Genomic DNA, 12845 nt, shown 5'->3' with positions numbered 1-12845 from the left:
GAAAAAGTCAGAATGACTATTTCTCCCTGATACCACTCCCTCACTGCAGAGATGAAGGATGAAAGAGGAGAGGATCTCAGAAGTTGTTATTTAAAGAATATATTATTCTAAGTATTCTTAAGTATAGCACTTTTTTATCTCTACTTGTCTGTCACAGCACAGCATAAACAAAGCACCAGAAAAGATACACATACATTTTGCAGTTTAAAAGAAGATATGAGAAAATGTCACACCATGCTCTTTCTGAAGGCATATCAGTAAGCAAAGCAGGGAATTTATGAAAGATCTACCAAAAAAAAGGCATGCAAAAGCTTTCAAACCATCATTATCTCCTTGCAAAACACCGGGAATATATTCCAGTTTGCACAGGCATTACCAGATCACAACAGTATCCCTGGTTAACTTCCCTCCACAAAACCCAAGCACGGATAGAAAGGTAGAGAAATACCTCAAGAACACAGCATAAGTGAGAATGATTTCCACAGCAACACCACCTGATCTCTACTGTTCTAAAAGGAAGCTGTCATGTACTTGCTGCTCTAGGATTTACCAAGATAACAAATGACATAATTTACAAGACAAAGCATACACTCAGTTTCTCAAAGCTACAAGAATCCTTCTCCACACACACACCTCTTACTGAGAAATATAAACAGAAGCTGTTTGGATACAAAAGCTTTTATTTATTCTATTTTTTATGTGCTAAGACATATTCCAGGCACTGTGTACTTAGAAAATACCATTGTATAAACAAATTTTACAAACTAAGCTATATTGTCTTGTTCCAAACATGAAGAAAAATATTCCTTTCAAATGGAATACTGTTGGAAAAATTGGATTTTAATATTAGTTATTTTTAATAAAATTTTGTCCTTTAAACAGAAAAATAAAAGTATATTTTTAAAAGTGTTGGGGCTATTTCAATTCTATTTTAAAAAAATAAACAGTATCCCAAACCACAGCAAGTGATCATTTTCAGTATCAAAATACCGACTCTGTTGTCTACAAAGATAAAGATATGAGTGGATAACTGAAGCAGGGTCACACACGAAGGAAAATGTGGAAACTTAAGGAGCAATTTGTACTTCAAACTATGATGGCTTAAATTTTGTCACCAAGTTTTATATGTAAATTATCTCCTCTGTCAATTGATTAAACTGATCAAATTAGATAAATAACAGCCCATCTTTACACAGAATTCACAGAATGATGAGGTTGGAAGAGACCTTAAAGATCATTGAGTCCAACCCATGCCCCAACACCCCAACTAAACCCTGGCACCCAGTGCCACATCCAATCTTTTTTTAAACCCATCCAGGGATGGTGACTCCACCATGTCCCTGGGTAGACCATTCCAGAGCTTTATCACCCTTTTTGTAAAAAAAACTTCTTCCTAATATCCATCCTATATTTCCCTTGATGCAGCTTGACACGGTGTCCTCTGGTTCTGTCAGTGCTGCCTTTCGTTCAAGATTTAAACTGGACATGTGTAATCTGTCAATTCTCACTCTCCATCAGCCAGCTGATATTCAGCTACCCTACAAAACCCCAAATTAGTCACAAGTGTCTGAAAAAGCCTCCTTACTAACTCTGATTTTTCTTCTGCAAACATTTTATTATCAAATCACTAGTATTTTAATTCTTTTTAATGGTGCAAATATGTTAGTATCCACAATGTGTGATGCTGTAAGACAAAATATTGCTTATCTCAAAATTTCATCAGTGGATATTGAAGGACTTACCCTTACACCTGTTTTGTAGATGGGAAACAGAAACAGAAAGGTGAATTGATCTTCCCTAATCCAATAGCAAAGAAAGAAAAACACTTTCTTCCAATTCCACTATTCCTATCCATTAGGTTATACAGCATCCTGTGCCTGAAATATCAGGTTGGTTGTTCTTAAATATAATACATCCTAATAAAGGAGGATGATAAAACAATTTCAAAACACACTGAAAAGGAAATTAATTGTTACGCATCAATAGCTATATCTGGGCTTTTCTCTAGATATGGAAGCTTTCTGCTTCAATCTAAAATAGTAATCTCTATACAAATAAAAATTTTCCTGTGAAATACTAATCCATTATTAATGCAATAACAATGTACCACTCCATAAATGCCAACTCCAACATGAAGAAAAAAGCAAAATATCATCCACTGATAGCAGCAATTCAATACTTTTTTCTCCTCTTCCTCTTTATTAGCAGAGAATACAATTATTGAACTTTTAATACCTTTGAAGAAGTCACAATTCAAACAGAAAAGTCAATAAAATGTGTTGACCAATCCTATTGTGAAAACAATTTGTAAGAAATGTGAATTTCACTGTTGTTTGGTCTATTTTTAATGATTTGGCCTGAGCAGGAGCACACATTCCATCCATGGGTTTCACCAGCAGTGTTGCAGTGATAGTGAACCCAGTGTCCTGAACAGGTACCTGATAACACCCTCTTAGAGCAGCTGATAAGGGAAACTGGGATTGTGCCCCACAAAAAGCTCAGAGTGATTCCTAGCAAACCCACAAACACCTGAAAACTCATAACACCGTGCTTCTAGGCTGTGCTCAACTAGCAGCTCCCCTGCCAGCTTCTCATAAAACAAGTGTTTTACAGCCTCAGTGGGGGCAGGGAGGAGGGGAAACCCAGAACTTTACAGTGTTTTATTAAAGATGTGTCTAATGCATTGCAAACACTTTAGCACCTATTACCAGAAAGCTGAACACGCCTCATGTCCCCCAGCTGGCTCTGCACTCTCATAGTAAATGTACTTTTCACTATTACAGGGAACTGGTCTCTCTGTGGTGGAAATTGAACCTGACCTCTCCCCTTTCTGTTTCCTAAGCTTTCAAATTGCTAATCACTAATTAGCATCTCTGGTGGCTCTCTCAGAACACCAGAGTTTTATGTGCAAGCATGACAATCCTTCCCATGCCCCTCGGAGCTGATCAGCATAATCTAAAAAGTTCTTCCCTGAGAAGCTCAGGATAACACTGATGCCTCTCAACTCAAGGAAAATCAGAAATGTGGTCCAAGTCTCTCCTGGCTGTAGTCCAAACTCCCCCAATATTTACCAGCTAGAACACTAAGCTCTGATTTTATTTCCTACTTCCTATGACCACCATTTTTGAAGTTTAAAAAAATCCTAACCACATATCATACTTAAAAATAGGAATGCGAAGCAATCCAAATAAATCAATATTGCTTCATTCTGCAAAAACCTAAAATTCATTCACTCAGAATAGCAGATTCTACCTGATTTTGTGCTGCCACTTCGTAATGTGAAAATCTATGCAGGGTTCTGCTTTTGTTTTGTTGGAGTAGGAGGATTATTTTAATATGCAGAGGATTGATTTTGTTCCTGTATGCATGAGCCGCTGTTGATATTCCCAACCAGAAAGACTCCTTTCTAGAATTATCATCAATATATATTACAAGAGAGTGTTTACTTCCACCCTGCCTCTCTCTTAAAAGCCTCCACAGTGTTAATTCCCATAGCAAGGCTACAGGTCTCCTGCTCAAAATTTCTCTTTAGATTTTCTAATCCTTTTCTCCTTAATCTCCATTATACGAAAAGAAATCCACATATGCATGGTCTGTGGGAAGCTAAGTAACTTTACCTCTCACCATAGTTACCACATCTGATTTAACCACTGGCTCCGGACATTGAATCATTGTCCTCTAAGATTTCAGATTTTATTTGTGTATGCCTCAATACATTCATCAAGCATAAAATTCTACAGCCAGACTGATTCTAATATCGTTAGTAGACGATTACATTTCAATTTATGCGACTGTAAGATAACATACTATCCACCTCTGCTATTTCTGTACTGTGTACTGCTGTTTTCCAGGATCTCAGAAGCAAAAATGTTTAAATGTTACATTATTGACAAGGTTTTCTGTCTAATCCAGTTCTTTCAATGATTCTGAAACAATGTTACATTCAGATTTTCATTAGTGTGCTCAACTATTCTATTAGACTTTTTTGTTTCTCATGGTAACCAATTTTATTTGACTTAACGGAAGCTGTTCAAATATTTAAAGGCACTCCGAGATGGCAGGAGTTTATCTAGGAGCATACATGTTGTGCCACAGATATTCCTTTCCTTGCTCTTTTGGATTCCCCCCCTCTCCTCCCCCCTTCAAAAACAGTAGCAAACAAATGAGAATCTGGACCTGCCACACTGCAGCGGGAACGTGCTCACTTCATCTGTTTGTGTAAATATTCAAGTTACAATGGGCACATTTCGAAACCACAAGCTCGGTAGGTAGAACAGATGCTTCTTACGTTCCTTCATATGCACCGAATCCCTCTGCCAGAATCGCCAGGCGCAACGCAAGAACTAAAGTATAAACATCTGCAACACCTCTCTGTTTTGTTAACATTCTTTCACACGTTTGCTTGCTAACTCCGAAAAGGCTCGACGGTGTAAAAAAGAGAGAGAGAGAAGGGGGAGAAAAAACCCCAACCAACAACAAACAGTGAAATTAGAAACATCTGCGAGATAGCTAGGGAAAACGGGATGAAACATGAATAAACAAAAACATGGCGAAAGTGGCCTGGGGTTGTTACACTGTCAGATCATTTTTCCAAGCCCAACATCAAGGCTTTTGTTACAACCAAAGCGGTCATTTGCATGGAGAACCAACAGGGTTTCTTCTCCTTCGGCGTCTCCGCGGCCGTAGCACACACACACACACACAGACAGACAGACACAGACAGACACACGGGCACAGCACACAAACCCCGCGGCCGAACGCGCACACGGCCCCGCCGCGGAGCCCCCGCACCTGCCCGCGGAGACGCGATTTGGGGATAAAAAAAAAAAAAAAAAAAATAAAATAATAGACGAACCTTTGGAGCGCTGCCCCAGCCGGAGTTCTCTCGCTCGCTCTCCCTCCCTCTCTCGGCTCTGCTGTTGCTGACAAGATCAGGCTGAGATTAACAAGTCCATGCCACTCTGCCAAGCTCGCTCCTCCGGCGGCTGCACACACGCCGGGGGCTCGCAATAATCCCAAACTTTGGGAAAGTTAAAAATGGAATGGATTGGAGGAACGTAAAGCAAAATGGCAGGGAAGCAGAAAACACTGCCTGGACAATTATTGCAGCAGCAAGCAGGGCACTGCTCTGTAGTCAAGGCTGTGTCAGCACTTTCTTTCTAAACACCCCTATTTTCAGGGGGCTGTAATTCAGAAAGGAAAAAAAAATGCTTATGGCCAAAAATATTGCAGGTAAACCCCCTTCCCTTTGCATTTTAAATCACTCATTTAAACAATTCAGAAAGTTACAGGAGTCTGTGCACTTCTCAGGCAGTCCCACATGCCTTTTTTATGCAAATACAAGTCTTTTTTTTAAAGAGGTTTCACAAGAATTTGACCTACATTGTGAATGCCCCCTCCTTTTTTCTTTCTTTTTTTTTTTTAATAAAAGCAATATAAAACATACCTTAACATCGAAACTCAGTTTGCATAAACATGGGATAATTTCTAAGTAAGTTCTACATGCACATTGCCCGAAAGGTGCCAGATTGGTACCAGAGACATGAAAACGTTCCCACAGACGATCCAGCACAGCCTCTACTGAGGTCTCAACCCCAATTCATTGTGGTCACTTGGGAACCCAAACTGCTGAGGGCATCTGCATTTTCCCCGGATAAGGAAAGGGTCCTTATAATCATGTTAAAATAAGGAAACAAAGTGTTTGATCTGTATTTACTACTTTGCAACTACACTCTAAACTGTGGCACATCAGGGCAATCGCTGCTGGTGTTGTTGATCACAGGGTTTTGGTGGTGGGGGCTTTTTCTTTTGTTTGTTTGTTGGGTTTTTACTCTTGACCATTTCCTCTCAAATACAGAAATAAAACTTTTTACACAAGCTATATACATTGAGACACTTTTCAGTCATGTTTAAAGTTACAATAACAAAATTAAGAAAAAAACGTCCAAACCATGAACTATACAGTCACATTACTACTTTCTTTTGAAGTAAAAATACACATTTATTGTAAAGTCTGTGCAGCAGCCTAAGCCTGCTGGGCAAGAAAATCAAAGCATAAGTCTTGATTGATACAGAATAGCCAAGAAACACGGAGAGTCCATGATAATGGACAAAACCACCACACCCACCTGCTGGAGGAAGAGAACTCTACTGAACAGTGGGACAACCTGTGCTCCTTCCCACCTGACCCAGCACAGGCCTTCACATTCCTGCCTCGGGCCAGTCTGGTCTGCAAATACAAGAAATGATGGTGACACACACACACCCACTTCTGCCACCTGGCACTGGTGGAGAGCAAAGGGAAGCAAGCATGGTAAAATCTCTATTTTTTTTTTTTTTTTTTAAGAAAACTTCAGCGTATGAAAGCAGAGCACTGAGGTTGCTGCTCTGCTCCACCAAATAACACACAGAGTGTTTATGTTCCTGAAAGATCCATCATTTGCATGCAGCATTTAATGGTAGGCAGATGTTTTTCTCTGATCATTAATCTGGAGCAAAGTGGAAGGCTACTGGAAACAAATGAGTGAAGTTCTCCTAAAGGTCTGGAGTATTCTCTGCACACTGCTAAAGTTAAACTAATTGCTAATTCACATTAACAAGACACTGAACGAGGACAAACATTAACACATTATGATTCAACTGGACAATAGCAAGAAATACAAAATGGAAGCTGATTTTTCATCTTCATTTTATGACAGCAGGGGACAAGGAAAAATGAAGATACAGTACAAAGCTTCTTAGTAGATCCAACTTCATACTTCCTATTGAAGAATAAAGTAGTAGGATTTATAAGAACTCTAAAAGCAAAGGTATATAGGCAATTAAACTAAATTTAATTAAATTAAGACTCGGCTTTATAAGTTTGTATGGTAGGTTAAGCAGAAGACATATATTAACCTAATATTTAGGAAAAAAAATACAACCTTAGTACATTAATGACCATACCCAGCAATAACAACAGCCATAAATATTTTGTTTAATTTAGCAGGAAACTATGCATTTTAACAACATCAAAAGATCATTAGCTTAGTTCTCATGCCCACATTTATCATGCCAACATTTACACTATAAATCAACAGCTGCAGCCCAAAGCTGAAAACATGCCAGCAATATGCATAGGTTGTATCAATATTTGCACATGGAGCCTTGAACATAAATTAGTTGACACTCAACACTTCAAGCTTTCTCCCTGAAGTTGCAATATTTAAAGGTTAAAGATTAGACATGCTCCCTCTTGTGTTAAACTAAGAATACACGGATGCATGCTGTTTTCTCTGACATGATGGTTGCTTGGCCATCTGTTCCATCAAGCAACCCCTCTAGCTCTGGCTACTCTCGTCTGACAGAGCTTCACCAACAACCCTCCAGCTGAAAGACAGATACAGTCTGAGCACATCACCTGGATCCACCGAGTGCTACATTAAACTAGCTCCTGTATTATCAGAAAGGACCATTAAGAGATTACACATAACAAAACCTGTTGCAAATACACGACCTGATCAATCACACAGCAAGTCACACTTCTTCAATCCCTATAAGCATCACAGAGTTAAGGTAAGCCAGGTTCAAGCTGCTCAGTGCCATTAATCATGGGGAATACTGAAGAGCAAATTTCCTTCTAAATATTAGCTTACAGGATACTTAAGACAGACAGGAAGAACAGGAATATTTTACAATGCCACATAATTATGTTTGTAAATACAGCAACAATTGAGCAAAGTTTTCAATCCTCCACCCAAGCAGCTCAGGGTGAACCATTCCCAGCACAGAATCTTAATGGAGTCAAAATCCCCCCTATAAAAATCCTCTTGCAGGATCTGGTCCCAGGATCGTGTCTAGACATGAATGCTAATCCCAGGTGTAACTAACACAGAAGTTTTTACTAACACACTTCTCAAACAAAGGCTCAGCACCTGGTGTGGGCTTGGTAAATTATGTTTAGGCATACATTTGCTGGTTATGGTCAGCACAAGGCTGACTACTAGGGCAGCTGTGAGTAAATATCAGTAAAAGGAGTTGAGAGCCAAGAGAATCTAATACTCAACAATATGATTTCCCACATTCCCTTTCATTTATCCCCACCCCTTTGTGGTGGACAGACACTTTCAGTGCAATGAGGCCTATGCACATCAGAAATAACGCCACAAAATACTCTCAGAAACATACTTGCTCTTTCAAACCATGAAAGTTAAATGTGCTCGCCCCTCCTGGAAGTACTGGTGTTTATTTTCCCCCAGTCTTCTGCAGACCAGTAACAACACAACCACAATGTCCAGAGAGCAAAGAAATCACCACAGTTATTGATAGACGTGGGTTTGGGGGTCTCTTTAAAGCATCAAACTCAAGCAGCACACTGCTTGGAGTGCATCAAGAAAGGAGACTTTTGACATCGACTTCAGCAGGAGAGTGAAGTTTGTATTTCCTGCAGGTGCCGTGGGCACATGTCCTTGTGCTGCCAACCTGCTGTGACAAAGGCGTGTCCCGGTGTCCCGGGTCACGCACTGAGGTGCCCGGCTCACAGCGAGCACACGGACACTGCCCTCTACCCAGAGAGCGGCTTTATATCAGCACCGACACCCCAAGAGCGGCTTTATTCCCTCGCACACACAAGCAGAAACTCTGCAGGACCGCGTCCCTTTCTGTTGTTGTTTTGTTGTTTTTTTTTTTTTTTTTTTTTTTTAATGGAAACACTCACGTACGTCCGGCAGAGGAATGACTGCTCGCTTAAACCGCTGCTTGTCACCTCACAGGGAGCGGCCAGAGGTCAGCGGGTCGCGCCGAGCCTCTGAGCGCAGCCGTGCAGACCCACAGCGCGCCGGGGACCGCGCCGGGACCCCGCGGCAGCCCCGGCCCCGGCCCCGCACCTGTAGCGCCCGGCGGCGCCGGCTCCGCTCCCCGCGCGGCTGTGAGGGCAGCGGCAGCCATGAGGGGAGCGCCACAGAGACCCCGGAGCCGCCCCCCCTCCCCACCCCGTCCCCCGCGGGGCGGGCGGGACCGGCCCGGCTGCGGCGGGAGCTGCGCCCGCCCCACGCCTCCGCTCACCGGGGGAACGCGGCGCCGGCGCGGGGAGCCGAGGGCAGGGGGGGCTGCCGCCGTCTCCGCTATTTAAACCTCTTCCCGCCGTCTCCGCCTCACTGGCTGCCACTCGCTCCCTCCGCCCCGCGGAACTCACGGGGGCGGCCCCGCCCCTCACGATGTACACACAGCCACACGCCGCCCGCCGCTCCGCCCTCCCGCTCCAGACGCAGCCCCCATTGGTTCAGCAGCCTGCCCGTCAACCTGAAAGGCTACGGCATTGGCTGGCGGCGCTGTCAATCACGACGCGCCCCGCCCCGCGCCCCGCCCCTCCCCTTCCCGGACACCTCGGGGGTGTTAAAACGGCCGTTTGAAGTCACCAGCAAAATTTACTTTTAGGCCCCGCCCCCCGAGCCCCAGAGCACGTTCGGATTGGGCCGTAGGAAATCGCTCTCTGCCGCCGCTGAGCGGCCGGGTGTCCGTAACCCCCCCAAACCCCGCCCATCCCGATGCCGTAATCCCGTTTGATTTGTCCGCGCCTCCACGCGGCCCCGCCCACTCCCGCAGCGCTGCCCATTCAGGCGCGGCTCCCCGAGCCCTGGGGCGGCGCCAACACTCACGGCGGGGGAACGTGAGGCAGGCAGCCGCTCATTGGCCGGCGCGCCTTCGCTCTCCCTCCGTCACCGCCCCCGCGGAGCGTACCAAGCCGCGGCGGCGCGGGGGGGGGGGGGGGGAGAAGTGCGCGGCGTTGGTTCGGCCCGTGTCCATGAGGGCCGGGGCGGGGCGCGCGCCGTTTCCCGGCATGCCGCGCGCGCCGTAGGTAGCTCCCGCCGGGACGCGCTGGGAAGGAGGGCGGGAGGGAAAGGAGAGGAGGGAGCGGGGGGGGAGGCCGGTGCCCGATCCAAGATGGCGGTGCAGGAATCGGCCGCTCAGCTCTCAATGACCCTGAAGGTGCAGGAGTACCCCACTCTCAAGGTGGGTGCCGGGCCGCCCCCGGCGCGGGGGGAGCGCGTTAACGCCCTCAGCGTCCCGCCCGAGCAGCGCTGAGGGGGAGCCCCTTCTCCCCTCCCGTTCTCCCCGCCTCGGGAGCCCCGGGGCTGTGGGATGGAGGTTGGGAGCGATTCCCATCGCGTAGTTCCCGCCTGTCCTCGTTTTTCCTGCGCTTGACGTCTCGGCTGGTGCCGCTCCGCTGCTGCCGTTCCCATCCCCCTCCGCCGAGGGAGAGGGACGTGCCTGGAATATGCGGCTCTTCCCGGGTGTCTCCGTGCCCTGAGGGGACGGGGGAGGCCCCCGGGCCACGCTGGGGACACAAAAGAGCTGGGAGAGGAGCGAGGTCCTTGTGCTGTGAGGGGGGAGTGGGCTCGGACGGAGCCGGGCTGGGGGAGAGGGCTTGGGGCGTGTGAGAGGAATGCGCTCCCTCGGGAACACCGAGGGCTGCCCGAAGTGCTCATCCCAGATGATTATCTGGATCTACGTGGCGTTGTTAGGAGACGTGTTAGAGGGGAGGGAGTGGAGGTGGCAGTGTAATATGGTTCCCTGGCTGCTTGGTCCCCCGAAGATGGAGATGAGCTTAAAATATAAAGAGGGACAGACGTACAGGAGGGCTGTGGAGGCGAATGAGCAAAATGCGGTTCGGTAAAAGCTGTTCCTGAGATGCTGGGTCTGCCTGCAGGATGGAGGTCTCCCAGGGCTGCCTCGGTGGTCTCGGGCTTTGACCAGGGGTTGTGAGGCAGGTGAAGGACTCGGCGATGACCTTAAGCTCAGAGCCTCCGAGAACTGTTGAACTGCAGGGATGATGCTCGTAGGAATGGACGGGAACCTTTGTTTGAAGTCTCGTGTTGTGTATACAGGAGGTTTACCACATAAATAGCAGCAGCCGTGGAAGGGACCTGGGAGAAGGATCTCTATTGCAAAATGCTTGTTTAAACATCACTCGTGTCAGAGTATCCACGTTTTGCCGTCTGTAGGAGATGTTTATGCAAAGCCAACTTTGTTGTGCTGAGATCATGCTGTCCTTCACACGCCGAGCATTGTGTGCTCTTTACAGCGTTGGTTCTGCAGGTTCTCTGGCCATGTTCTTCTTGTGCGTGTCCTCCTCCACCAGCTCCATTCTGCTCGGCTCTGAGAAGCAGAACGACAAAGTGTTGATTCCCCTTTGACATGTGAAGGCTCCTTTCTGTCGCCCAGAAGTACTTTGAACCTGACAGCGTCAGGCTTAAATTTTAAAATAGCTGTAAAGAGCTCTCTGGCACTTTCTATAGCCAGAACAATGTGAAGGCATTTAATGTTAAGAACATCATTTTAAGACTGCGTTTTAGGTGTATTCCAGCTGTTAACCACAGCTTTGGTTGCTACATTCCTGAAAAATTACTGGCAGTGAGGATCAGTGAGTTTTTTGCTTTGGTGTTTATGACTTAAGATGAATTGTCAAGGTGCCAGCCATTTAAAAGGTAGAGAATATTTTGGACTAATTCTTTTATTTTCACAAGCATTCTTTACCCCGAAAATATCTCAACAAAAATATACATAACAGAATGGAATGTTGTTTGTAAAGTTAGCAAGCTAAATAGTAAGAGGGTGAGACACCCTTGCACTGAAACTCTTAATTTCCAAGCAAAGGTGATGTTTATTGACTCTTCCCAGCAGCCATTCAACCTCTGGGTTGTTCCTGTAATCTTTAGTAACATTTTTCATTGTTTAAAAAAACCTGCCAGAACAGTGTCTGCTCAAATCTTTTGAATGTGTCCTCTGAAATGTTCTCAGCTGTGAGTCATATATCAAAACATTTTACTGATGGAGGTGAAAAGGCAGCACAGAGAAATGAACACTGAGGCTAAAGTCTACTAAAGTAAGTTGATATGAAATCTTATTTTGATCTGTAGGAGTAAGTGCCTACAAATTTCTGTGGGACTGATAATCTGAATTTTTATTTCCAGTTTATTCAAATGCTGTGTAAAATGCATGTGTATCACTTTTTTTTTTTAATTCACCAACACAGTAGCTCAGATGTATCTCTTGGAGCTCTGGTGATTTTCCCTTATGTGAGTAAAATATAAAAGATTGCAGACTTGTATTTATATCCTTCCTGTTTCCTCCCTCTAGCTTCCTCATGCCAGCATCACTAGATAATAGTTGTGTAATAGTTCTACATTTACAGTGTGTTCCACAGAGCACTTCTCATGTGCAAGAGTGCTTCAAACTGCAGAGGGAAATCCCTGCTCCAGAGCTAAATTGTGGCTGCTGCTGGAGTGGAAATACTTCAGCAGTTCAGCTCAGGGGAAGTAAATAGAGTTCTTCAGCTGAATCTAGAGAAGCTCTTTAAGTGTACAAAATAATTCTTGAATATTCCCCCCCACCCCCTCCAGTCCCTTGTCAAGGACAAGAAGGTTGTCAGCTATTCCTTTACCAAACTGCTGTGGAATTTTTTTTTTTTTTTAATCCTACTGATGGGGAATTCTGCTAGTCTCAGATGAGAGCTTGTAAGATGAAAGCTGACAATTTGAAAATGAATGAATGCAAACATTGTTATCAGAGTTCTTTGCTGAAAATAATAAACAAGTGATGACAGGAAGCTGGATAATTCATCCATATCTTTAGAGTATGAGTAATTATTAAAGTGATAGCAGGCTGTATAGGCTAAGACCCCAAAAGTGGAAGATGGAAGACCCAAAAGCAGGATGGTCACTTTTGAAAATATTCTGGGCTGTTTGTTGGGAAGCTGTTGCTACTGCTTTAAAAAAAAGTTGCATCAGGAGAGTTGTAGAAGCACAGGACGTGTCAGTGCCTTCTCAGAGCTACTGTTTGGTTTCTTTCATTGGCAGCTCTGTCAG

The 12845-nt window shown here is 44.8% G+C and overlaps 2 protein-coding genes across 6 annotated transcripts in view; one reads left to right on the top strand and one right to left on the bottom strand.

The window, feature by feature from the left end:
- CTBP1 (C-terminal binding protein 1) overlaps positions 1-9177 on the bottom strand; it is a 235412-nt gene extending 226235 nt beyond the window's left edge. The window contains exon 1 of one of the 2 annotated variants that reach the window (XM_064418942.1): positions 9043-9177. The gene's annotated coding sequence lies outside the window, so the exon portion shown is untranslated. Of the gene's footprint in view, positions 1-4855; positions 5009-9042 lie in introns of those variants that run through there. The other variant, XM_064418943.1, reaches the window with a different exon arrangement.
- A 577-nt stretch (positions 9178-9754) lies between these two features.
- Positions 9755-12845, top strand: part of MAEA (macrophage erythroblast attacher, E3 ubiquitin ligase) — a 48675-nt gene continuing 45584 nt past the window's right edge. For 2 of the 4 annotated variants that reach the window (XM_064418954.1, XM_064418958.1), the window contains exon 1: positions 9844-9990. In XM_064418954.1, the coding sequence (XP_064275024.1) occupies positions 9922-9990 (69 nt within the window). In that variant the 5' untranslated portion in view covers positions 9844-9921. The other 2 variants (XM_064418955.1, XM_064418956.1) reach the window with 2 other exon arrangements.

The sequence above is a fragment of the Passer domesticus genome, chromosome 4 (assembly GCF_036417665.1).
Source record: "Passer domesticus isolate bPasDom1 chromosome 4, bPasDom1.hap1, whole genome shotgun sequence".
NCBI lineage: Eukaryota > Metazoa > Chordata > Aves > Passeriformes > Passeridae > Passer > Passer domesticus.
The sequence above is the reverse complement of the archived record's forward strand: the minus strand, read 5'-3'. Positions and strand labels throughout refer to the sequence as shown.